At 43.1% G+C, this 26,903-nt stretch overlaps 1 protein-coding gene across 1 annotated transcript in view; it reads right to left on the bottom strand.

Annotated features, from left to right (window-relative positions):
- col2a1b (collagen, type II, alpha 1b) overlaps positions 1-13,847 on the bottom strand; it is a 44,090-nt gene extending 30,243 nt beyond the window's left edge. Inside the window, 12 exon segments of the mRNA XM_018742303.2 lie at positions 483-536; positions 1,618-1,662; positions 3,373-3,450; positions 4,149-4,250; positions 6,449-6,502; positions 6,605-6,637; positions 7,424-7,456; positions 8,261-8,277; positions 9,684-9,776; positions 9,779-9,828; positions 9,830-9,887; positions 13,415-13,847. Coding sequence (XP_018597819.2) covers positions 483-536; positions 1,618-1,662; positions 3,373-3,450; positions 4,149-4,250; positions 6,449-6,502; positions 6,605-6,637; positions 7,424-7,456; positions 8,261-8,277; positions 9,684-9,776; positions 9,779-9,828; positions 9,830-9,887; positions 13,415-13,493 — 696 coding nt within the window. The 5' untranslated portion in view covers positions 13,494-13,847.
- Positions 13,848-26,903: the final 13,056 nt, after the last annotated feature.

The following is a 26,903-nucleotide window of genomic DNA, read 5'->3' as shown; positions in this document are numbered from 1 at the left end:
AATTTATTAAGGCCTAATATACTGTGACGGAGGTAATACAGCAGAAGAAATGTGCACATTAAGTTACCCTCAATAAACTTTACGATATAAATAAATATATATCATAATAAATCTTAATTACAGCTCTGCGGCAAGAAAGACAAAAACGGTACAAAGACCACAGAGCAAATGGGGTTCATACGCATACTGAGAATCTGGACCAAAAATAAATTTGCACACAAAGTCGCCGTCCTGCTCGGCAGGGCTCGAGGAGAGATGGATTCTTGTGCTGTCAAAAACACTCCTGGCTTGACTTTAATTGCAAGTAATGAGGTTTTACAGCAGGATCTGAGGTCTGAGGGTAACAGGGCAGATGCTCAGGGCAGCCCTGGCGTCAGCCTGGATATCTAGGCTCAACAGGAGAGGATTAGCTCAGCGGTGCTGTCTGATAGATGGCTACAGACAGCAACGGGGGGCACCTCAGGGCATCATGGGATACCTACTGCAGTGCCAGGCTCTCCAGGCTCTCCGGGGTTGCCTTGGAAACCTTGAGGACCCTGGGATGTAGAACAGCAGCCAGTTAGCCACACGGTTTCAACACACCATCGGAGCGGTACGGTACATTTAGCCAGGATCACTTTCTTTCTATGCATTATGTGTCACAGCTTGTCCAGTGCGTGGTTGTGATGCTCTGGAGAAGCACAGGGTACAAAGCAGGGCATGTCCAGGATGGGATGTCAGTCCATCGCAGGGAAATCAGACACACACACACACACACACACAGATTTCAAGCAATTTAAAGTCACTAAATAATATAACACATTACTGTACCATCTCTTTCAGTGAAGTCTCAGCCTAAAGATGACGCCGTAGACCTTCTCATTTTTATGTGTGAATGTTCAGCCACGCATCAAAACGGGCAACTGGTGCGGCATCTGACTTCATTAATAAAATGTCTAGAGACTGAGGTTCCAGTCTGAATCACAGCACTTCCACTGGACTGGTCTTCTTTCGCTTACATTCAGGCAGCCTTTCGAAAGCGTGCAAGGAAAAGCAGGACCTCCCTAAACCACACTCTGTAATTTAACATCAGGTTTGGACATGTTGTCCCACGGTAACCGCCATTAAACTGCCTTAAACCTGAGAGAGGAAAGGGCTGGAGGAGGACAGGTGGGTGTTTGAGAGGGGAACCGTCGGGTCGAATGAAAGCTAAATTGTCAGGTGCTGCCTGCCTGCCGGTAGAGGAAAAAGCCCCGCAGCCTTCAGACAGACGATTAAAGTGTTAAATGTCTACATCCATCAGAAAGCAGCAGGAACATGTGTCTTTATGAATCAGCGTGTACGGGTCTGTCTTTTTCCACCTTCATTTCTTAATTTTTTCCATGACAGTATTCCCCACTTTAGGCAAAAAAAGACAAAACTGGGGATGTATCTAAAACTGCCAAAAATACAGCGGTCCTTGGTACCTTACTGTATAGTGTTCTGTGAAAAATGCTTCCGCTATACCGACATTTTAGGAATGACTTGCTATCAATATAAAAGAATGGTGCCGATAGTGGAACGGAGAACGAAGGACATCTCGTCTTCGCTACATCTCACTGGCATTGCTGTGTGGCGGCTGGTGCAGCAGGTACTTACAGGGGCTCCAGTGGGGCCCGGTGGTCCTCTTGGACCCATAGGGCCCTGGGGGGGGAGAGAGAGATAAGTGAGAAAGAGGCTGTAAGAGGCTGTGAGAAGACACACGTGGACGTCCCCTGAATTTGAGCACATGTGCATTCACGCGCATCGGCCAACCCGAGAGGCACGCCCCGCACAAGGTGCCGCTCTGGGACTTACTGTACGCAGCTGGGGAAAACACGAGCGCAGCATTCTTAGCCTCCCTGCTCTCATTCCCCCCCCCCTTTTAATAAAGCACGGTACCAGTTTCTGCCCCGCAGCAACAAAAGCTCGGCGGCCTGACTGTCAGGAGCATAAATCAGAGGGCATTCCTCGCTCGCTGTCAGACGCCAACCCTGCCGGCAGTCAAGGAGGGGGGTTGTGGCCGGCAGCTGTGCTCCATGTGCACAGGACCGGTGGGGGGGCTTGAACCCGCAGCCCCGCACAATGCCCTGGATTCAACTCAGACGCACTTTCCATGACATCAGACCATCTCTTTGAATTAGGCATCGAGGGTGTGACCAGACAGACGAACAGGGCTGTAGATTTAATGTACAGTTTAATCTTTGCTCCCCATGCTCTCCTGTACGCTGTTTGTGTGCTGCAGTGGGGAAATCCTTCAGCAGGTCCATTATCGTTTTTTTCGTTCCCATTGTACGGAGGCTGTGATGCACATCTCAGGGGAAATTGTTAGAAAGGGGTCTGAAACCAATGCATCTCAATCTACCAGCTAAGGATTATAAATCAATTACTTTCAATGAAAGGACAGACTGAGTACATGGAATCTGTTGAGCCTTTTCTGTCTTTATTCAGGAAGGTTCCTTTTGTCATGACAGTAATAAGAGTTCAAGTCAATAATTGTTCAACACCTGTTTCCTTTTACAAAGCACGTTTTAAGATATGTACGTGTTTCTCAGATTCAGAGCAGCGGCCAAAGAAAACGGCCAGATCACAGAGCAGCGTGGCACGACGCGGCACGGCACAGTGCGGCTCTGTGGGTCTTTGCCGGAGAGCGAGATGAAAGCCGGTTTTTCACCGTACAGAATGACCCTGGTTTGTCGGGGCCGGGCCGTGAATGAGCCTCTGTACAAGAGGGGGTGTGTGTTTGCTTTTCGCGGCTCGCGCCGCAATCAAAGCCCCCAGTGTGCGGGGACAGCGGCAGGGAGGACGCAGGTCTGCAGCTCTGCAGCTCTGACACACTGGCACAGTGGGCCTTTTCGCTCCATTCCTCCCACTTAAGGGCTGCCAAGTTAAATCGTGGGCAAGGTGGCCACTGCCTCAGCGTGAAATGAGACAGAGCTCTCTTGAAGCTTCGAACCGCAACCCCATGAGAAACCGCAGTCCTCATTTATTAATAGGCACCGTTCCTTCTGTTTGCTAAATATGGTCATTCAAAACTGTGGTTTAGGGTAAGTAAATGAAAAGGGCTCTCAGAGTCTCTCCTAGCTATGAGCATGCTCAGCCTGATGCTTTTACTGCAGGGATCTATTCAGATTTTTTTCATGAAGAAATTAATTTAAGACCAACAAATCAATCGACACGTGCAGAGTTTTTTGGTGACAGGCGACAGCTGCAGTTCCTACACCTGGCCACAAGGGGGTAGGAGCCTGACAAAACTTTCCGTTTTCAATACTACCTGTAATCGTTGCCTTTCCTGGTTATTCATCCAGCGTTTGTCACTTACTGGCCTGTGTTAATTGCCTAAAGGCCATAAAAGTCTATGCATGTTGCTCTTACCATCGGTCCTTGCATCACGCCCATCTGAGCACCTCCAGCCTTCTCGTCAAAGCCACCAGCCATCTGAGCTGCGAAATTCTGGAGCGGAAACAAAACCGATGAGAGTACAGGGTCACACAACTGGGTCTGACAGAGCGCGGGGTGTCACGGCTTTAGACAACGCACGTCAGCTTTTTACAGCGTCCAAGCAAGAACAGAAAGTCGCGACATCCGACCTCAGGCTGGAAAAGTCAACATGTCACATGACCGTAGCACGTAAACTGGAGCGAAACAGAACAAAATATGTTAATGAGAATATGTGCTAGTCATGTCTCTCTTTAGTCTCCGGGGTTTGTTTATTCTGCGATGCAGAAAAGCATCTGCTAAATGAATAAATGTAAATGTAAACTCTCCCTGCCACTGGGGATTCAGCGGAGACCAAAGTGAAACAAGGAGCCCAGGGACTTCACTCTTTCATTTGTCCGTCACAAAGGCGTCCCTTGTCTTCCCTGAAACCTCCCCACATCCTCCGATGCTGTCCCCCACCTCTTTGTTCCTCATCAGTTTGAAACGGATCTAGCCGCTCTCTCCTCCACCCTTCCTTCTGCTCTCGGTTTCTGTCTTCATACTTTCATCGCCCTCTCATTCCCTCTGGTTCAGTGGAAGAGGCGAGACCCTCTTTCATTCGGTCATATTGCCGTTGTTGCCTGGCTGCTCCGCGTGTCTGCGTGGACTCCCGCGGAGCCCTCGGCCACACCGGGGCTTGGTCACCTGCCCTCCCTGCTTCTCACACTCACCCCGCTAAGCCCAGGGGGACCATTTGGCCCAGGAGGGCCAGGGGGGCCCGGGTTCCCAGGGGTACCAGGCTCGCCATCTCTGCCACGGGGGCCAGGACTTCCCTGCGCAGGAGAAGAGGACACAGCACGTGAATGAACATATCATAGGAACACACTTCGAAACATGTTTATGGAACTGTCACCAACGTCATGTGACTAATGTCACTACAATAAATTGATTCACTGCGATCACTGTTTTGGAACTGTGTTTTTTGTTGGTGGAAAGTGTAATAGTAACTAGTTCTCTTAAATTAGCTTAAAACACTTTCTGAACTGCTTGTCCTATTCGGGGTCACAGGGAGCCAGAGCCTAACCTGACAACACAGGGCGTAAGGGGACACACCCAGGACAGGACACCACTCTGTCGCAAGGCACTCCAAGAGGGGACTCGAACCCCAGACCCACCAGAGAGCAGGACCCGGTCCAACCCACTGCGCCACTGCACCCTCCGCAAGCTTAAAATTAACTTTTAATTTTTCAAGGCCATCTATACACTGATGTGGCCTTAAAAATGAGGCCTTGAATGTCTATTACTCTGGATTTATTGAACTGAGAAGATATCTGGAACTGGCAGAGTGTAGGCAAGGAGCTACAAATGTCCATTAATACTGAGTGTACTATGAAACCTGACTGAAAGCCTAGACCACTATTCAATATATCAGATTAATGCTTCACAGTGATCATTTTATCAAAAAGCCAGTGCTACATATATAATTTTTTTTTCAAAGTTTGGAAAATAACTGCCACGATTTAAATTGATTAACATTGTTTTCCGGCTGGCATGGAGTCACAGGGTTAGGGTTGCTTCCTCACAGTGCATGGGCTTGCTTAGCTGCGGGTGCGAATCCGTGCTCCGTCTGTTCAGAGAGTTTACATGTTTGCACTACGTTCAAATTGCACGCGTGTGTGCGTTGTGTGGTGCATGAGGTCCCGTCCAAGGTGTACACTAACTAAGCGCTGCACCATGTGCCCCTTGGGGTAGGATCCTGATCTCTGATCTAGATCTGAACCAGCGGTTACAAAGAAGAGGTAAAATTGCCTTCTGCACTCTAAGGGCTGGAGCACAGAGTGGTATGTGACTAAAAGTAATTTACCAGCAGATGTATTACCTTTCATACTTTTATTGTTCTGTATATCCTGACTACATGACATCGCCTACAACCCTGCATTTAGGTGTATTATTATTATTATCTATGGTGTTGAAAGCAAATTTCCTTCATGCTACTAAACTGAACATCTGGTCTTGTGTTTTGCAACAACACCTCATCAACATTTGAAGTAAGGGTTACATTCTTCCGTCAGCACGGTAAAATAAAGACAACACCATGCTTGATAAGAGTAAGGCCTCCGTGGTTCTGTTTTAGCTGCACATTCCTCAAAGAACCATGGTAAAAGTTATTATTTTGTACACCCAAAGAAGAAGACCCTGAACCATTTTTGACCCAGATAATCATTTCTAATATTAGTTAATACTGAGGAGGGCACTTACTTGCTGTAAGTTTTTTTAAAAGGTCTTGTCAAAATTATGGCAAACTATTACTTTACATTAATTACATAATTCTTAAACATGCATCATTTTGAATGAACTTCCAAAAATAAAACCTTTGTACCCTGGCATAGTGACTAGGTACACCATTTCATTGAACTTTGAAAGTTATAATGAATTAAAGAGGTGATCAGTGAGATGTCATGGTTTGCTGTAATAGCCAGTGCTGACTGGGCATGAGCTGCTGAATCTGTCCTCTGTGACCCCGAGAGGCCCATGGTAACCAAGAGGGGCGATGAGCCTACAACTTCCACTGATAAGCATTTACCGAGAAAAAAAAAAAAAAAAAACGAAAACTACCAGTGACACTTCCTACTTGCTGGAAATTGTACAAAATGTGGTCAAGAAATTGCCCATTTGTCAAAACTAAACGTATGTTAAAAAAACACCCCTTCTGCCACTTTTTAAAATCCCTTTTACATTCCTGACAATAGTGACATAACTTCATTTTATTCCTAATAAACAAGCATGGATTTTCTACCTTGACTGCACTCTTCAGCTATTCTCTGCTTCAAAATGAAATAAAATGACTGAGAGTGGCAGGTAGTGAAAGCTTGCCAAGCAAAGCCAAAAATGTAAGGGATGCAATGAGGTTTCTGCTAGGAGGTGTCATTCTGTGACCAATAATGTGCAGCATCCTCAGAGTCTGTGAGACAGAAAGGCAGTCCTCAGAGGGACAGGAAAATGTCATGGGGATCTTCCCTGAGCAACATACCTTCTCTCCCTTCTCCCCTCGCTCGCCACGTGGTCCCTGCTCTCCTGGGGGCCCCTGTGAGGATAAGAAACCATAGTGAGATGGTACCTGAAACTCACAGCCGGGATGGAGGAGGCTTTTACTCGGAAATTCAGCAGGTTTCCATCATGTGCCTACCATGGGGCCTGCTGGTCCTCTTGGTCCTACAATCTAAAGGAGAAGGAAAAGGCAAATGAGCCTGCGACAATGAATACCACAAGCGCACATGGAATCCGAACGGTCCTTATTTCGCAAAGTGATGATAAATGATATAAATTAATGTATGAGGCGCAATCAGTTTTTCTCCACTTTCTATTTGTGGCTTCTCCCTTTACTGCAGCCTTAAAGACTTTATTCTTTATTGCTCCATCTTTGCACTACAAACAAAAATACAAAAAATTGACAGTCCCATAAATTTTTTAGTAGCTTCGCACAGTTGCAGTTGTTTGAAAGGGTTTTCCATGCTTTAACTGGAAGCCAGTAACGTGGGGTTTTGAAGCAATAACTGATTACCAAATGAAACCAGTGAGGTTAAAAAAGAGCCAACTGAATTAAAAGAGACCAAAACTAAGCATCGGCTGGGTGAGAAAGTGAGACGGCACGCTTGTAAAAAGAGAAGGCAAATGGTTTCCATGTGGCGGGCGGGCGGGCGGGCAGCGCAGGTTCGGCCAGGGCTGTTGTGCTTGGCCCCCTGCCCCCCCGTGCAGCCTACTATGCCTGTGGCACCACACAACTGCCACGCGCCCCAAGCCTACATTCCCACATCACGGAGAAAATACGTCCCCGTCGGCAGTTGCGCTGCACTGTCCTGTCGCTTAAAAGGTCCACTCGAACGGGAATGCGTCATCTCATGTGCTCATGTTACACAAGTTCCTCTGCAGTTTGCATCAAAATGGACCAAACGTATATTTTTAACTTAATGAAAACAAAGCAAGCTTCACTGGTGTGTACACTTACATCAATGATATCTCCTGGTTCTCCCTTCTGTCCCTGTTGGAGTGAAACGGGAAAGCTGGATTATATTAACGACCGCAAGGGACCATACGGCTTCTTATTGTTGTGATAATATTTTATTATTATAACAAAAAGGAGAAAACAGACACTTGCTACTCCACTGCAGGTAAAATATTTTGGTTATGGAGCGCTGGAATATCAATTAAGCATATTAGAATATAAAAACGATGAGAATAAGAAGCTCAGATGTATGAAACCGAACAGGAGAGGCCACACTGATGGAGCCTGGCTTTCATTAGTGGGACAAATGCCCTTTGTTTCCCACTGCTGCCGCACTCTACCCCCTTGTACATTTAGCCATCTGAAAAATCTATCTGGTGAACACAGTAGAACAATTCAAAAGTTCATGATTCTTCTAACACCCTTGGAGTCCACTTTGGTCAACCAACAATTATCATCTGCTACTTTCTGGCTTACCGCACACTTTAAATTTAAAGGACTTACAAATGTGATGAATATATATCCTGAGAAATTATTTGATTTTTTTAAAAAAATATCATTCCTAACGCAAATCCGCTCCTGTTATTTTTAAAAATAACGATAATGGGAAAAAAAAAAAAATGTCAGTAACACAATGAGGCAACAAAGTGCTGAATTTAAGACTGTCATAAAGTATTACTCTACAGATGATATTTTTACAGAAATCCTCTCCTTCACCGGTACATGGAAATTTCAGCATTATTATGTACGAACAAGTGAAAGCACACAGCTAAAACTGTGGTGTTGCACGCGGGGAGGCGACACCTGCACATGCGGACGTTAAATATAATATTTTCTCACCTTAACACCAACTTGTCCTGTTGTGTCAAGCGGAGGGGAAAAATGAGAAACAGAAGGGATGGTTAATGCAATGCAAAGCAGCACAAATAACAACTTAGCCATTTTTTTTCCCCGTCTGGGGAAACACAAATCTATAAAAAAAATCTGCAAGGAGCTTCTTTCTTTACTACATCGACAATATAGCGGTGGTTGGCTGACTACTAACTTCATGTAAAACATTAAAGAAACCCATCGGGCGGTATAAAGTGCGCTTTGAGCTCCATCTCACGGGGTTTAGAGCAAGCAGGCAGGGTGCTGGGCTGAGGCATGAAGGAGACGCAGGAGGAACAAGGTGGGGCGGCTCTAAGGGCAAGGCGCACACATATGGCACGGGGAGCCATGCCAAGTGTTTGAACACGATGCCGTTGTCAATACAGAAGCTCTCAAAGGGCTGAAAAATGAAGCGCTCGTGCATGCGGACTGTTTGGGGCAGCCAGTCATGAAGCAAGAGGGTGAGGATGAGCTGGTGAGTGATGAAGGACAAAGCAGGACTCAAACGCATCATTCTCATCAGAAGCAGCAGCAGCTCCTCAGCACAGTTCACTGTTACCGCTCTGCCATTAAAGTTTTGGAATCAACCTTCTCTTGCCACCACACATTGCTTCTTTTACAATACACATACCGTAAATAAATCTCCTATGTGACATTCGAAATGAAACTGTCGCACATTTTCAAGACAATGGCATGGTGACAGAAAAGGTTTATGTTGAAAGAGCACTTCTAATTTCACAGATGCTGCCGTATTCACTGAGATGCAACTTTTTTTTTAAAGACAAAAATCCAGCTGAACTAGAAGGCTTTGGAATTCCCTCGACCTGCTGCGAAAAAGGGAGTAAAAACCCTTCACTTAAGGAAGTTATGTTACGGAAGCTGGACAGTTGCACAGAATATAGCGAGAACGTTCGTCTTATTAGTACACACCAAGATAAAGGTCTGTCCAAAATGGCCTTGAGCTACAATTGGCAATTTCTGCCTATTTTTTTTGTTTTAAACCACACAGAGCATATTTCGTCTGAGGACTGCAGAGGAAAGGCACGTCTGTTAAAGTAAAGTATTTCCATAATGATTCCCACATGTGCACATGATACTGGGAATACAGTAATATCCATACAAGATGAGGTCAAGGTGAAGGAAAAAAATTCCAGACCATTTAAAAAGACCAATGCAGCACTGCGATACATCAGATAACTTAGAAGTGTCTTTCAAATCTTTCTTTTTCATTGTTTATTGTGAAAAACAGCAACAAATGGCAAAGGACCGAGGAGCTCAGCTCTTTGCACATGGACTCATATTACTGGTGCTGTTTCCAGCTCAAAACAATACAATGAAAATATCAAGAATACACAGTAATTTATTTATGAAAGTGTGAATAAATAAATACGACCACTGGGAGGGGCCTGCTCAGCCGGGCAGATGGGGCAACACTCTCCGAATGGGATCTCGGGGTTTGGGCAGCCTTTTAGCTCCTCGCAGATAATTCGTCACACAGGATGGTCCCAGTGTCGCAACACACAATGTGACAGGCTCTGCTTCCACACGTCCTTGTCGTTATAGTGCCGGTCAGCCTGCACGCAGCCCCCTTCCGCCTCTGTGGAGGAGGGGCCACGAATGGCCACACACAGGCAGGGGGGTAGAGGGGCAGGTGTGAAGCGGTAGGAGAGGGAGATAGAACATCAGGCTTTCAAGTCCTAACATTAGAGCACGGCGGCTATCACAATGGGAATGGCTCAGACACATTGGTACGTTAAACAGTTGCAAGTAAGCGGCTGCAAAAAAATGGCAAAATTATGAAAGAGGAAAAGTCATTTCCACACATAATAACCAGAACATATATATCAATCAATTGCTGGATGATTTCAGAACTATTCAAATTCATCCTGGTGACATCCTTGGATATTAAAACTAGGAACTCTGAGGCCTGGATACTTCTGAGATACTTTCATGGGGGTTTAGGGCCGAAGTATTAAACTTTTTGCACAAGGCAGGCTAAGTGAGGGTAGACAACATTCACAGTACTCAACACACGTTTAAGTGCAGTTTGCAACACGGCCACACGATGGCGCTGTAGCGCAAGAAATGAACTTTATCAATACAATATCATACACTTGATCTGGATTTTCAGGAGCACAACGCAAGGTAATTTCCCACATGTGAGTTTCCACCACAGCATAAGATCTTTGACTGGGTTGAATTCCTAATGTCCAGTCAAATGATCTCCTCTTTCCCTCCTGCCAGTGTAACATTTTGGTTCCCACCAAATTGCCTGGTTTAGGGCTTAATTGGGTGCACATTTAAAAGGTAAATACAGTGTGAAGCACATTTCTTAAAAGGTTCCTTAAAATAGATCAGCTCTTGGTTCTGTTCTTTACATGGTTAACTGATGTTAAAATGCAATTACGAACATTAAAGAAGTAATGAGAGGCAGTGTTTTAAATATAGGAACCTGGCACTTGCCAGTGAACCCTCACATTTGATTTGTGTCAAAAACTGGAATTGCTGCTCAGAAGTTGCACAATCTCCATCTTTGCTCCACTCTTTCGGAAAACGTGCAGTATCTTTAATATGTGAACTAAATACATAAAGCACAACATTCAGGTCACTCAGGCACCCAGTGTCTACACAATGGAATTTAGTGTCTTTCACATGCCTTTTGTGAATTTTTACTGCCGTGTCGTAAGTTAGACCTTTTAAATACTGATTATTGCGTGCTCATCAGTCAGTTCTGTGCTGGCCGACACGTGGAGCCACTTGAGCAGTGAAGGTGGGGGATATGTACTCTAGGTATGTTTACCCTGGAGGTCTGGTCAGCTCTGGATAACCCACAGGACCCCAGAAGTTATGAATGAGGGCATTTTTAAAGATACAGTGCAGCCAATTCACAAGGTATTGCCTTATACAAACAAGTGGAACCTGACCCCCCCACCCCCATCCCCATCCCATCCCCATCCCCACCCCCATCTGGAGCCATACATCTGTCAATGCCAGTTCAAACATGTCAAAGAATGGAGAATGGTCAGCCTTCATACAGGTACTTTCACACCAGCGGGTTTTTTTGGACCATCATTAAAAACATCTCAAAACAGTTTTTCCTCTCACATTTTTGTTTTAAACTTCCTGCCTAGGAAAAGCTTCAATCTGCTTTGCACACCTTCTTTCCAACAGATAGCAGTAACCCTAACTGCGCTGTGCATTCCATAGTCTCGCTCGGCTTCCACATTTTTTACTGGAGTTGAGGGGAACGCTCTAAATTGAACGCAGGTGTTGGGACATTCAGTTAAGTGAGGTCGTTTTCCGAATCACTCGCTCGGCAGTGTTAAAAAGACCTGAACGCTGCTCCTCCTGAGAGTGTACTTCCCTGGTGTGTGTATTAATTAGAGGGTCTGAAACCCCGAGTCCCTTCAGCAACTTGATGCCAGTGGCTTCCAGCTGCCCTTTGAGCTGCAAGTCTGAGGTCTGTCTCAGCATCTGATGGACTTCTTAAACTGAAACTGAGGACGTCTTTCAATATTTTCCTGCAGTAGCTTTCAGGAAAGAGGCGACGTACTTATGTCCGGGGCCTGGTAATCTGAGCCTGCTTGTTACTGTTTTTTTTTTTTTTTTTTTTTTGCCACTTTTTCTTCTTTCCAAAACCCCCACCCAACTCTTTCTTTCCCTACATTTAATTTCAAATCCAGCAGAGTCCGATCCCTTTACTTGTGCAAAAAGAAGACCCTCTGCAGAGTTACAGCAATAATTCCCAACCTAATACTATACTTTCCAGTCCTTTTTGTCTCCAAACATCTTTCTCAACTGACTCGCCTGTGGATAATCTAAGAAACACATGAAACACTAAAAGATCATGCGGCGCTCGAGTCTCGTTCCGTCTAAATTCCACAAATACCTGTCTAATTTTTCTCTTTTAAATAAATTCGGGGCCCTGATACTTTAAACACAGTCGAAATGGCTATAAAATAAACAAACAGAACTGAGAATTAAAATCGGTGGTGTATTTTCCAGGATATCGCATTAGACTATTAGAAAGCCAGGGGCCGTTTTCTCGTTTCTTTTTTCTCACGGCGGAGAGGAATATTAAGATTTCTGCGGCGACAGTTCATCTTTTCTTCGCAACAAGGTCCGATTCGCCCCGTCGATACTCACAATAAGAGCGGAATGTTCAGTCCGCTCTCTGACCCCCCCTCCCCCCGCCCCCACGTCCGTTTCCAGCGCTCCGGGGCCGCAAGTGTCCAGGTGTCACGGCGCCGGGACGGCACCGAACGGGGTTAATTTACAGCCAGCAGCATTTCGACATAACTTAGCAGCTTTTAATTCGTGTCCAGTGCGATTTCATTCTAACTGATTTCACACCGAAGATCGACTGCGACTCGGTTGAGATCGTTTTTTTCTTTATTTGCAGGTGCTCTCATGTAAACAGACAGAGCATCGCAGCGAACGCGATCACGAGCAAAACCCACGTATTTCTCCGGACTAAGAGCTTCTAGATCATGTGTTGCAACACTGAATAATCGCTTTTTCCCGTAACCATTTCAGGGCTTATAATAATACTTTCCTTTCAGAAGAAATCTGCTCAAACCCATTGCATTTGCAGTCATCTAAAATGTTTTTTTTTTTTTTTTTTTTTTCGTACGTGTTCCTGTCGGTTCCGTACACTTTGCAGTTAAAAAAAAGGTCGCAATAAAACAACTTTGGTAACCTGGTTGTGAACTCTACCTCACACGTGAACCGGCCAGCGGCCGTGTTTTGAAGATGTGGAGCAGCACGCGCACACGCCGTGCGCTGTATAGCCCGGTGTGCGTAACTGTTTGTATAGCTGTGTGTCTTACTCTTACCTGTGAACCATTTTTCACCTACTCTTTTTTCGCTTAAGTTAAGGAGCCCATCACACAGTCACCAGGGTTAACGTCCCTGCACATCATCATCATGGGTTCAACTAAACTACTAATACGTGCCATCATCACACATATATATTGAACATAATTATATAGTGCACAAAAGATGGGATCTGATGAGACGCGAGAGCATCAGGTGTAAATTTTCTACTCGATGAAGTTTAAAGCCCATAAAAATATTGACGAGCGGAGACACTGCGAAGTTCGGAAGTCAAGCGCTCCCACTTACGGTCGTCCTCCTGCTGACATCTGGCCGCGGCCACGAGGCAGAGGAGCAGTACAGTCCTGGAATCCACCGAGATGAACATGTCTAGATGTCAGACATGCAGCAGGGCCTCCGGGGTGCGTTGGGGGGGGGGAAGACGAAGCGCCGCGGAGGAGGATGGAGCGCACGGCACGCTGCTCGCTCTCCGTTTCAGTCTGTGTGTGTGTGTGTGTGTGTGTGTGTGTGTGTGTGTATGTGCTCCCAGTGATCGAACCGAACCGAGTCGAGCCGGGCCGGACCACCATGCACTGAAGCTCCGGCAGCGGACAGGAATGCAGCGCCAGGCCCCCGGCAGGAACTCAGCACCGCCGTTATATGTCCGCTCTGCCTTCAATGGATCTTCGTATATTCCAAAAGCAGTCCAGCCCCTACCCCCTGTCAAGATGAAACCCGAAGCCCTTCGCCCTCCCATTCTGCTCCATTGGGGCTAACCCCTCCTTCCATGGCCACTGAAAAGAGGTACCAAACAAGTCGGTAGCCCCCCCCCCCCCCCGGTCCACACAGCCCCCCTGCTCATCATCCCTCTCCTCCGCATTCCGCAGCATTCACACATCATTCAGACAACGGACGAGCGCGATCGATCATCTTTGCACCGAACGCGTACCTCCGCACTCTTTTTTTTTTTTTCAGCAACAATAACTTGTTCAATAACTTTTGGTTCCGCTGAGACCGGAGACGGTTGTTTCCGAATCACACAGACGTGTAATAATTGTAACTTTCATGGGAACAAATGTTTTACACGAGTAAAGGTGTATAATTTTCAATTTACAGATATCGGTACAGAATATGTGAAACGGGATATCTTGAAAAAACGGAAGTATGCAAATATTTGTAGTCGCGTTGCATGATTCATAAAAGAAGACTTGCGTTTATGAGCGTTTGTAATGTATGTTTCATATAAACAGGTGTGGAAAACTACGTAGTTGAGTAGACTTTTATGGCTGGATTAAAAATCAGATCAGATCAATAGTTACTAAAATTTAGACGAAAGTAAATGTATGAAAAGCACACATTTTTATTAAAAAAGCTTTGAGCGTGTAGCGGGGCTGCGGTGCGCGGACACGTTACGGAGTTAATATATTAACGCAGAGCAGTGCAGCATAACGGGCTGTATGACATCTCTCATATTAACAAAAGTCCACACAAGTCACCGGTAAACTCACTGAATAAACGGCATGAAACAGTTCAGCTTCAGCGGCTAAATGGCGCAATGTCATTCTGAGTCCGACAAAAGAACTGTTGCAGTCTTGAATGATGATTCCCAACATGTTTATTCTAAAAACCATGCATTCATGTCTTATAGAAGACACACGTGTACATGATGAAAAACTACAGCGCGGCCTAGAAGCCGTGAAATTTCTCTAGGCTACTCCTGGAATATAAAAATGAAAGCAATACAGCTGGCGATTATTAAAAAAAAAAACTGTTAAAAGAATATAAGATAAGTTAACCATAATCATATGTCTGTGCAGACAGAAGCTTTTTGATGGAACCTCCAATATAAAGTTGACAATACAACTCAGCTTTTCACTTCCACTATTCACCCCACCCCCCTTTTTGGGACAAGGGTCTAGAGACTTTGATTGGCTCGCCGGATAAGGAGTATTTGGGAGGGATATGTGGTGAGGGTGGAGCGTGGTGCCCTTACCTGGTTTGTCTAGAGCGATGTCAGTTCTGAGGGAAAAGGTATGAAGCCTGGTCTGTTCTCTATATAAGGTCCAGACCTCACAACGTGATTGGGGTTGTGACTAGTGCCTGAAGGTAGATGGGCGAACATCTGCCCAAGAGCCAAATGTTCAAGGGAACTGTGTGACTGAGGCCTCGACTGAACAAAATTCCTTTTCGCTCCATCATCCTTATCCATCATAGACCTTTTCAGTTGAGAACAAAGCATACTGAAAGAAGAGTACTTTGGCATCTGTGACTGATGGACTTTGCCACATTAGAAGTTATGATATGACAAGGATGTTCATACTTTTAAATGCTTTTGGCTTTTTCTTTCCTGGAGTGTACAGTAATTCGTGGAACTGCAGCGAGACTGTCAGTGACATGATGATGGAACATTCTCAGCAGTATTTGGACGATTTGATGGTGTTAGATGCAGAATTTCTGGCTAAGATTGCCAAAGAGTTTACGGCACAGCATCTAACTGAATTGATGACGTCAATATTTTAAATCACTAAATCAATATTGAAAAAGAAGAAATCATTTTTTGTTACGCAACTTTTGTCTGAATTCACAACAAACCATAGCTCTCATTACAAGGGTTTTTTTTTTTTCTCTATTTTTTGACCTAAGGAAACAGGCAGCTTTTCACATCACCACCCACTAATGAATATATGAACAATATGAACAAAGATCCTGTTATTGTTTGTGGAATTTCAGTTTGCCTGGAATGAGACGGACATGGCTTGACACCCTTACACATTCAGTGGAACGTGGTGCAAATACATCCTGGAAATTATGCTTGTGATATGGGAATTAGACTGACTGCTTCCAAAATATGTACTCTTCAAGTTCCATCACACAGAAAAAACACCATTAAAGCAAATCTAAAACAGCTAATTTTCCATATAATTATACATAAGCCCAAGAGCTGTTTTACAAAAAAAAATCTGTAGTTTAAGAATACTCATCAATAACAAATTCAATTTTAGAAATGACACATAAATCTCTGTCATCAATTTCGGCAACAAGATCTTGACTAAATTAATGTGTGTAAGCAATGCATGTTATGGGTTTCCTGTTTATTTTAAAATGCTTTATCAGTCATGTACAATCTGTATTATACAGTGAAAGTCAGGTTAAACAGTCCAACATCATGTTGAGTAAAAAAAAAGGGTCCAGTGCTGACAAGAACGCATTCCTTTGGAGGGGTTAGAAAACTTTCATTCATAAAAAAGGAGCCATGCAAAGCATTCAGTGTTCCCTTTCTCTGACATCACAACGGACTCGACCCCTCCCCCACCCACCCTGCGCCGAGCTCCGTCACACCAAAGCCATACTTACCGGACCCGACTAAGAGCCCCCAACCTAACACAAATCCTATAAAGCTGCATTTGGGTGGAGAAAATGGTGTTCAGAGGGTCCAGAAAATCCTCAAGGTGGTCTGAACAATGTTGTAACAACACCTGCTGGTATATGGAAACACAACTTTAAATAAAAGTATAAAATTAATTTTTAATTCCTCTAACTGAGGCTTTTCGAGGAAGTGCTATGCAATATTAAGCTACTTAAAATAATTTCCCTATTGACATAACTGGGTAAATTTTACTGGAGCAATTGTGGGTACCATGCTCAAGGATTGTACAATGGGAGGAGGATTTAAACCCAAATTCTTCTTTTGCAAGCTATGCTCTCTAAGCAGTACGCTACCTGCGGAGATGAGCGATGTTCAGATCCATGCTGTGCTGTGCCAGCCGGGTGTATGAAACCCGTGTTCCTTCACGTGGCTGCGCTTCCCGGGGTTCCCTGCACCTTGGTAATAGCGCTGCCTACGGTTTGCTGCGAACGTACATGGTTGGATATTGGGATCAAACAAGTGTGAAGTGTGTTCCACCGCAGACTGAATCCATGCCTGTAAAATGAAAGAAGCAGGTGTGGTTGTCATGTTTTGAGGGGGCAAGAGGAAATATTGGAAAAGCCAGATCTGGCTGCTTCAGGTTTGTCCAAAGCAGCTGGGATGGTGGAAACCTCAAGGGCTTCCTTGTCGTACATATGCCTGGCATCGAGGAACCCCTGGCCAGTGTTCATCGGTGTTGCACCCAGGACTCCACCAGCATGAAGCAGACATCATATTTCAGCGTCTCTTCCCCCAAATAACTACTTTTTATTTTAGATCTTAATGAGCAAGTTCTCATTAAGACTGTTTTACCAACTGGGTAATCAGAAAATTAATATTTGCATATTTTTGTCCTGTTTGTAATGCCCACTACACTAGAACTAGAACTGAATTAAACAAAACTATTGTAAACCTACATTTGAATTATCAAATGTAAACGTTTTAAATACATCTAAAAGTAATATTTTTTTATCAGTTCGTCAATTGGTACAGCTTTTCAAGATATTATTATGCTTCCACAAGTTACATCAGTAATTATCAACTGAGTCATTTTCATGAAGTATGTGAAATAACAAAAAATACAGACACACACACACACACACACACACACAGACTGTTGTGCAGCTGCATTCCAGCAGTTCTTTTCTTAGAATTTGTTCATCTTACACTCTGTAATTTGGCAGTCTCACTGGCTTGCAAGGGGAGGAAAAGATGATTAAAAAGTCCATGTAAGAACGGAAGCAGCAAATGAACCCATCCAAGGGTAGGACATTGAGGAAAAGAGCAAGAATTAACTCTACATACTAAGAAACACGGTGTATTTCCCTTTGCTGTCTTTGTTGTGAGGAGTGCATCATTTCGCTTGTCAGAGGTTTGAATGGATGCTTAATTAGGAGACAGAATGGCAGATGAGAAAGCAAGTCCTTCCTTCAATGCTCAAAACTTTATTATGAACATAGAACATATGATCAGATGCATTTTCTCGGCACAAAGCTAAACAGAAGAAACCCTCCCACGGTGCCGGGCTTTATATTAAACCATAGGACCGCACCCTTAACATACACATAAGAACTGGGAATGAAGCAAAGCAATAATCACACACTTCGGCATAAAAATAGAGCCCATAGTTAGTGCTGAGAGCCTATTTCAGCACCAAAATGTGGTTTACGGTCTTATATATTAGATGTGCCCCACAGCCATTTGGGATTGTGGAGTGTAAGGCAGCAAACACTTTGCTATTAGAACTATGGCACAGAACGTGCACCATGGGTACCATTCTTTATTTATAGGGCCGTTGTGTTCTGTTCACTATGAGGGGTCTTCACCTCCCCTGTCCAGGTTCCGACCCTTGAACTTTGAGCCATGACCCCTAAGTATCTTCTGGCAATGTGAACAGCTGTTGCTTGTCAACTGTTCTCTTTTCTTAAAGCCAAACCTTTTCCTTAATATTATGTATTTAATAAATAATGTCATTGTTATTCATCATTTTGCTCACGCCTTCATTTCAGGTAACATACAATATTAGGTTTGTACTCTGAGTTACAATGAATGATTTGTTTATACAGCAGTGTATTCTTACTGGAGCCATTCATGGGTAAGTACCTTGCTCAAGGGTACCACAACAGGAGCCAAGATAGACCAGGACTCTTGAGTGTGCAATTCAACTGTCCAAACCAGGATTTTACCCACTGTCAGAGAAGTGATTTAATATGGATACTCACATAATACCAATACAAACAATTAACTTCTAGCATCAGTTTCAACGTCTTTGAAAAAGAATATTCTCTTCTAGTTTTATAACATTCAGTTAATTGTATCTCACAAGCTTAATATGAGCCATTTTAAAATCACAATAATACACACACACACTGCCTGAAAACGCTTGTCCCAAGCAGGGTTGCGGCAAACCGGAGCCTAACCCAGCAACACAGGGCGTAAGGCTGGAGAAGGAGGGGACACACCCAGGATGGAACACCAGTCCATCACAAGGGACCCCAAGGGGGACTTGAACCCCAGACCCACCAAAGAGCAGGACTGTGGTCCAACACACTGCGCCACCGCACCCCCCTAATAACAATAATAGCAACACCGTAAAAGACAAAGGATGAAAAATTTGTTCAGTGTCAACAAAGGTTTTTTACAGATGATTTTTAAAAACATAATAGCAACAGTCGACAATATTTCCTTGTTTTTTCAAAATTTAATTCAGTTACTGCAATTAATTTGCCTTATTTCATCAGTGCTACTCTTTTGTTTCAGCTTAAGCTTGCTTGAGTTTTTTTGGATGCACATGAGTTTTTTTGTTGTTTTAAAGGTTACATGAATTATCAGTTATGTTGAGCATTCAGAATTTTCTAAGTGTGAGGTACAGGAAAAATGCACAATACCTTCAGACATGTGGAAGGAACTGGATTAGTAGGTCAGTCAGTAACACATCAGCCCTGAAAATTCTCAGCTTTTAGCCATATTTTTCTAACTGTGTTTTGAAAAGCCATCAATTTCGGACACCACATAGGTAGGTGTATGACCTCCGTACCATTGCGTCTTCATTCTAACCTCATTAATGAGGTTTGAATGAACATCACTTGTTATAAAACTTCCGTCACAGACAAGATTTCATAAAATTTCTTTGCTCATTTCTGGGTCCAATCAGATTTTTTTAGTTGTTGAATTAAAGGTACTTCTGGTTATTTTCACACTGAAGCAAAGATATTGTGTGTCAGCTCTTCATCCATGACAGATATTTAAGCATCATAACACCATTGCCCATAAAGCAGGTAGTGTAGTGGCTGTAGTTGCCACCCCTGGACTCAGAAGGTGCAGGTGTGAATCCCACCTCCTGCTGCAATACCCTTGAACATGATATTTGCCTAAATTGCTTCAGTAAAAATCACCCAAGTGAATAAATTGGTAAATCAACAAAAAGTCCCTTCCAGTCAGAGTAAGAAATTAATACTTTGCAGTAATATTCATATGTATTGTATCAGCGCTAATGGTTTAGTGGTAGATCCACCATACTAGTTCTTTTCAGTAAGGGCCAGCGGTGGGAAGAAAGCTTTTTTAGAATAACAGACAATGACCATGGCAATACGTTTTAGGAAGAGTAGGCTGACACAATGAGAATTTTTAATTCAGAACGATCTGAGTTATAGACAGACAGATTGAGTATAAGTTAAGCCTCTGGCAGTGATTTGTTTTAAAGCACTGTAAGCCAAGCAACTTTGCTTTTTAATTTAGAAATTGTTTTAGCAATTGTGATCTATCTTTAACACAACAGCAGACCAGAACATAGTAATCTTTTGTGACTTTTTGGCTCCATCCTGAAATCTCTCTGCCTGCCCTGTATTTATGCATCTGTAAATACTAGACTTGTTACAACATTCAATTTAGGCTGCATTACACCAGTACATATGGCATCCTGTATGCGAGTTGATTAACAACTTAATAATCCGCACAGACTATTTAGAGTACTTTGCTCTGTTTTTTCTAAGGTTACTGAAGGTTTTTGAAAAATTCCAAACTCTGGTGCTTGAGCAAAATTTTCCAGGTTAAGCTCTTTCTTATGCATCAGATAATTTCCTTTTCATGCCGTTGAGTAAAACATACTGTATGTCCTTATGAAGTGCTAACATGTGCGGTGTGACTTGGAACAAATAGGAACCATAAGTGTACCAAGCGGGAAATGTGTTGTGCAAGGCACACGGTATCTGTCTCAGTCTTAGACCTGCAGTCCATACATACGAAAAGGCTTCCGTTTGCCAGTTTACTGCCTTTTCCTCATATTTTGCTCTACCCTTGTGCTTCACTTGCCATCTTAAAAAAGACAAATCTACACCTGACTTCTGCTTTTCCTTCGTTCCACATTTTAGCACCTCTTTTGCTTACAGGGAGAAGGCAAATACAGAGGTTGTCTGTGTGAAAGTTTACAGTGAGAGATAGCCTAATATGTGAAAATAGTCAATAAACATTGCAGCGACTGACACAAATCTCTACTACCCATGGCAGTTTTTTTCAAGGCAGCAAAGTATCAGTCCCAGACAAACAAGCTGTGGATTCATATTAATGCATCCGACTTCATTTTTTGTTAAATGAGCTTTTTTTTTATTATATGCCACTTTGGAGAAAAGCATAATTATGCAAAAGGAAAAATGAATTAATATAAATGTAAGTGCAACAAACTTGAGTTGAGTATCATAGGTATCAAAGGAGTATCATAGGTAACAAAGATATATATATGGAAAAAAAAAAAAATATATATATATACATATGGAAAAAAAAATATATATATATATATATATATTGCAACACAGAGCAACTGTGTTGGCAGACATGCAGTAGTCATGGATTAGATCATGTTACCTTTATGCTATCAAGAAAGAAAGGAAGGTCAGAAGCACTGAGAGAGAGAGTGAGAGAGAGAGAGAGAGAGAGAGAGAGAGAAAACGCAACTGCTGCATACCAGTGGTTGGATTTTCAAGCACAGGCACAAAAGAGAAGGAGCTGTCGTCAAAATGCTTTTTTTTGTTTGGAACAAAGTACGTCTGGAAAGGTAATCAGAGAAAAAGAGGAGGTGGATGGGGGTTTATGACAGGGTGCATGTGAGGGGTGGGGAAGAGCAGGAGGGAATTACTGAAAGTGAAAAAAGGGGCGGGACTTTACAGTGAGGGAGGGGCCATGCAAAAAGTGTCTTCAATCTAATGCAATCTGAAGTCACCACTAAGAAGTACAGCATTCAGTAAAATAACGTTTCTCATAAAGATCGTAGAAAAACAAGTGCAATGAGACCGAAATAACAGGATATTAGCAAACAAGTAACATTTTCAGTAATCGGCTTCAGAGAACGCGTAGCGACGCTCTCATTAATGCCTGAGCCCCCCCATCCGAGCCACGAGGTGCTACATCTGGTGAAATCTGACAAACGCGCTCTCACAACGCTATTACGCAACTGTGTGCTGGGTCAGTAGCCAAAGGTTTCCGTTCAGCGGGTTTTATGAGTCTCGTGAGCTAACAGCAATGACAAATGGTTACCTGCTCAAAAAAAAAAAAAAGAAAAAAAACAGGAATCTCAGTCATTAAAGGTACCTTACCTTCTTCCAGAACAAGACTTTTACCACTGTGTCAATAAATATAAGCATGTTTTTAAGTTTGACAGCTTTTAACTGAGGTACGTAAGTCAAACTCATGGGTGGTTGTAGTAACACAGTTATACCCCTTGTCTTAATGAATAGCATCAGGAAGAGAGGCGGTGATTACTGTCCTCGACGAGCAGTCCAGCCGCCTAGAGCGTGTGCCATAAAAAGGTTAAAAACCCTGAATTATCCACCCTGCTGCCAAACCAGGAGGACATCAATCAGCAGCAGCGCTGCATCATGTTTACTCAGGTCACTGGCAGTTCGGAGAAGAGACTGGGCCCCTTTTACCGGGGATCAGCTGACAGACAAGTGTGAAGAAGTTCTGTCTGTAGAGCGTGGGAGGAGCAGACATGGCGATCCTTTCTTTTTTGCTCAGATTTCACTACCTGTGTGGTTTCAAGCCCGCCAACTAACTGTAGCCATTTAAGTCTAAATTATGACCGCTTCTTTATTTGAAAATTTCCAGTCAATTAATGTATTTGCTAGGGACACAGTCATCTGAAACAGGGACCAACCATGTACATTTATTCACTTAGCGGATGCTTTGTCCAAAGCGACTTCCAATGAACTCCATGTAGTGTTATCAGCCCACACACTTTATTCACCAAGGTGCCTTACACTGTTAGATACACTACTTACAAAGGGTCACTCATCCATACATCAGCGGAACACACACTCTCTGTCACTCACACACTATGGGTGAACCTGGACAGCATGCCTTTGGACTGTGGGAGGAAACCAGAGCACCCAGAGGAAACCCACACAGACCCAGGGAGAACACAGTAACTCCATACAGACTGAGCAGGGATCGAACCCACATCCTCTCACACCACCCAGGCACTTTGAGACAGAAGTGCTACTCACTGTGCCACCCACTAGAGGAACCAACAATATTTTATCCGGAGTGAAGGACACAAGATGTCTGCAGTTAAAACCAATGGTGATTAGTCTCTCTTAAGTGTAAATGGGCATCAGTTAATAACTGAAGCATTGTCAAGATTATTCTTTAATATCTGACAACAAATAACCCTAACATTACCTCAAATTCTTTCTGTGAACAACGCATTTAGAAAGGAAATTTTTACCAGTGTGTCTTATACAGCACCTTGTTCTTCTTTTCAACTTCTCAGCTTTGCTTTTTTGAATAAAAAAGTCAGTGTTATTAAGTCAATAACTGTGTTTAATAGGGAAATTAACGTTTGACACAAAAAATGAGACGAACAATTAAATAATTACGCAAGAGAACTATTACATTACCAACACCTCCAGGTATCAAAGTGGACACTGCGGAACGTAGGATCCAGACAGTGAAGAAGCTCCATAGGAGACTACGAAGCACCTTTACTCATTCATGTAACAACGTTTCCGCTGCAGATGTGGTTATGGCAGCTGATGCCTGCTACTGCAGATACTCCTAAAATCAAAACGCTTGCCTAAAAACTTCATCCAGCAAACTGAAAACTCTAGAGACTCCCAGGAGATGTTACAGTTAATCTGTCGCTGGCTGCACAACATGTCCTAAAGCCCCACGGTAAACACTCCGAGGAACATTCAAGGCGAAGACCTTAACAGACAGAGTGATAATTAAAGTCACAGCTCTTCTGCATAGTTTTGAATGTGAGTGTGTATTTTCTGCATCTTCCAGACAAGCGAAGTGAACTGAATTAAACTGTGTGAGAAGCTGCAAGAGACAAAGGTATGAGGAAAGAGGAAACGGGAAAACTGGAGGGTTCTCTTGTCGGGTCTCAAATGCAAATGGAAAAATGGAAAAGATGAGCGAAAGACAGAGGGGGAGAGGAAGAGGAAGAGAACGTGAGAGAGAGAGAGAGAGAGAGAGAGTCAGGGAGGGGAGTAAGAAACAGAAGGATAAATATGAAGGCAGAAAGTCACTTTGCCTTTTGCAACGGAAATATGTCGGGGGGTGGGGGTAATTCATAGAACTGTGAGGCTCTGGCGGCGTTGGGTTTCAGCAGTGCAGCCACATGTTATTGTTATTCTTCCGCACACTTCAGCGTGGCCACAGAGACGGCAAGAAATTAAAGGAAAATTAGCTAGTTACTGACTTATTTCCTTGCTCATCGCCTACTATTTAGCATGGTCATGGAACACTGACAATCTTCTGTTGAGATTGCTCTTTTTATTGGAAAACGTACCTTTCTTTGAGTGCATATAAAGGGAGATGACCGAGAGAGGGTGTGGGGTGATGGGAAAGGGAGAGATGGAAAATACATGTCCACGTGTGCTTGTAGATGTCCATATTCCTCCCTGGTCTTAAAACCTCATCTGATTTTGCAATAAGAATATTTGGACCCTCGATGCTCTTGAATGCACATCAGACTTGATGTCATACAGTTTCTCTGACCACTTTCCATTCCGTTTTTGATATTCTAAGGCTCGTGCTCCGCAGGCCAATACCAGCACTGCCAGCCATTCCAGACATAACAGAAACAGTGTATTCGGCTCCAGACACAGGAAGTAACATTTTGTACAGTTTTGAACATCCACCTAAGACAAATTTAGGAATAGAAAATAATTAAATTACTAATATTTCATTTTTCTATGGTATTCACTAAAAAAATGAATGATTGCTGATGGGTTACAGTATGACCTGTTACAACACATACCGGATTTGACTATTTTGAAATAGAACCTACAACAAATATGAGAAATAATTTAAAGCACCTAAATTCTCAACTCTTAGCCATATTTTTATAATAATATTTTCAATGTTAGAAAATAAAATGTTGAGTTGGAAAAACACAGTAAATAGTGACATACTATCCTTGTTAACATGATATCATGTTAGAAAAGTCATCCTATTATGTCCACATTTTTTTGTCTTTAGCAAAAACATTGAATTTTGAGGGAACATTTTTCCAGTGTGTGCCTTGAATTTAGCAAGAATTTTGTTTCTGCTAAGTTCATCAAACCTGCTGACTTCTGAAACGGGGCCCTACTGTTGTGATTTTTGACATTGTGTCTTACATCAGACTGTCTGGTTTCTTGGCCCTCAAGGGTTGAGTGAGTGACAAGATATGAGGCAGTAATGGGTAGACTTCCAGAGCATTACACACACACACAGTCTGAAACCACTTGTCACGAGCAGGGTCGTGGCAAGCCGGAGCCTAACCCGGTAGCACAGGGCACGGGGCTGGAGGGGGCACACCCCAGATGGGACGCCAGTCCACTGCAGGGCACCCCAAGCAGGACTCGAACCCCAGACCCACCACACAACAGGACCCAGCCAAACCTGCTATGCCATCACACCCCCCCCAAGAGCATTATTTAAATATTAAACCTACAGGTTGATCAACACAACTTGATCAAACCCAAAAAAGGAACCTTTGTCTGCACCTGAAACAGTGTTTAGTCCACTTGTGGCTCCACAGTCCAGCTGGTACTTTTCTCCATCAGTCTCCTTAAATACTTTGGCCACAACTTAGCCAGGTGTGGCCAGTAACCCAGGAGGTGGGCAGGGCGTTCACATCTGCCTGTCACAAGGTATAAACACATATGCTTTCTATAGCACTCCGAATCTACAAATTAATTCTTTATTCTATGCCGTTAATTAAGATATATTAAGCATTAATGAATTAAGATACGATAACATACTTTATCATTGTATGCAATACAATGAAATTTTGTGTGGCAGCCCTCAGTAGTCACAGTTAATCACAGCGGTGTATTTTAATGTCCGTTATTTATATGCATTCTGTAGAATGGACATCTCCAACAGCATTAAAAGTGAAACGGACCTCACAGCCTTGTGACGACACTGAAGGAAAGCAGAAGAGGCCGACACATCACCGGCCGAGGGGGGCTGTATTTCCTTCCTCCAGCATATGTGCCTGAATGTGTGACCACAGCAACTACAGAATAATCAGAAACACATGCAGCGGTCTGAAAGCTGGCAGAGACGCGAGAAGCAAACACCGGCGCTATTCTTACCATCGTCAGGATGGACACTCACCAGAACACACACGTGCAGGCACACGCTTTCAATGGCTGTTTCCACCTCTCCCAAGTCTGTTTTTTTCAAGTCAAAGCTATAAGGTAGAGTTTTCATATATGTTAAATATTGATGTAAATGACAGAAATATATATGAGATAGAGGAATGTCCAAAAATAAATTTGGAAAAAATATTGCACTGAGTTTATTTCACTGAAATCTGATTACCTACACACAGTCTTATGTCATACTCTCACATGGTGCTGTCATAGACATTAATATAGGAGTAAATCATAAAAGCATCCACAGCAATGTTTATAAAGAAAGTTAGCACAGTACCATAGTATTTTTATTTTTTATTTAATTTAGATGCTATCATTTTCAAAGCAAGCTTGCACTTCAAGGAACCCCTGAAGCCTATCCATGGGCCCAGAGGGCATCACTGGATCACAGGTAAAAAACATGTGATAGAACTGTTAACTTGGACAGAATGATATGCAATGACTGGATTTTTTTCTGTTCAGTAATAACAAGAAATCGAGCTCTGTTTTATATTTTACTTCCTGTAAGATTTTGAAAAATTGTTAGAGTAGTTTTGACACTTTAAATATGGCTTTCAATACTCTGCTGTTTACATCGGTATTTTTATATGACTTTCTTTATTCTCAGATCTTATCTATATAATGTATGGGTAAAATTATACGAAATATTAATAGTTCACCAAAACTTAGTAGTATTCTATCATGTTTAATTAGCAGGAAACAACCGGAGCCACAAATAATACTCATAGAAGAGAGACCTGAAATGACA

This window comes from Scleropages formosus, chromosome 22, assembly GCF_900964775.1.
Source record: "Scleropages formosus chromosome 22, fSclFor1.1, whole genome shotgun sequence".
Taxonomy (NCBI): Eukaryota; Metazoa; Chordata; class Actinopteri; order Osteoglossiformes; family Osteoglossidae; genus Scleropages; species Scleropages formosus.
The sequence above is the reverse complement of the archived record's forward strand: the minus strand, read 5'-3'. Positions and strand labels throughout refer to the sequence as shown.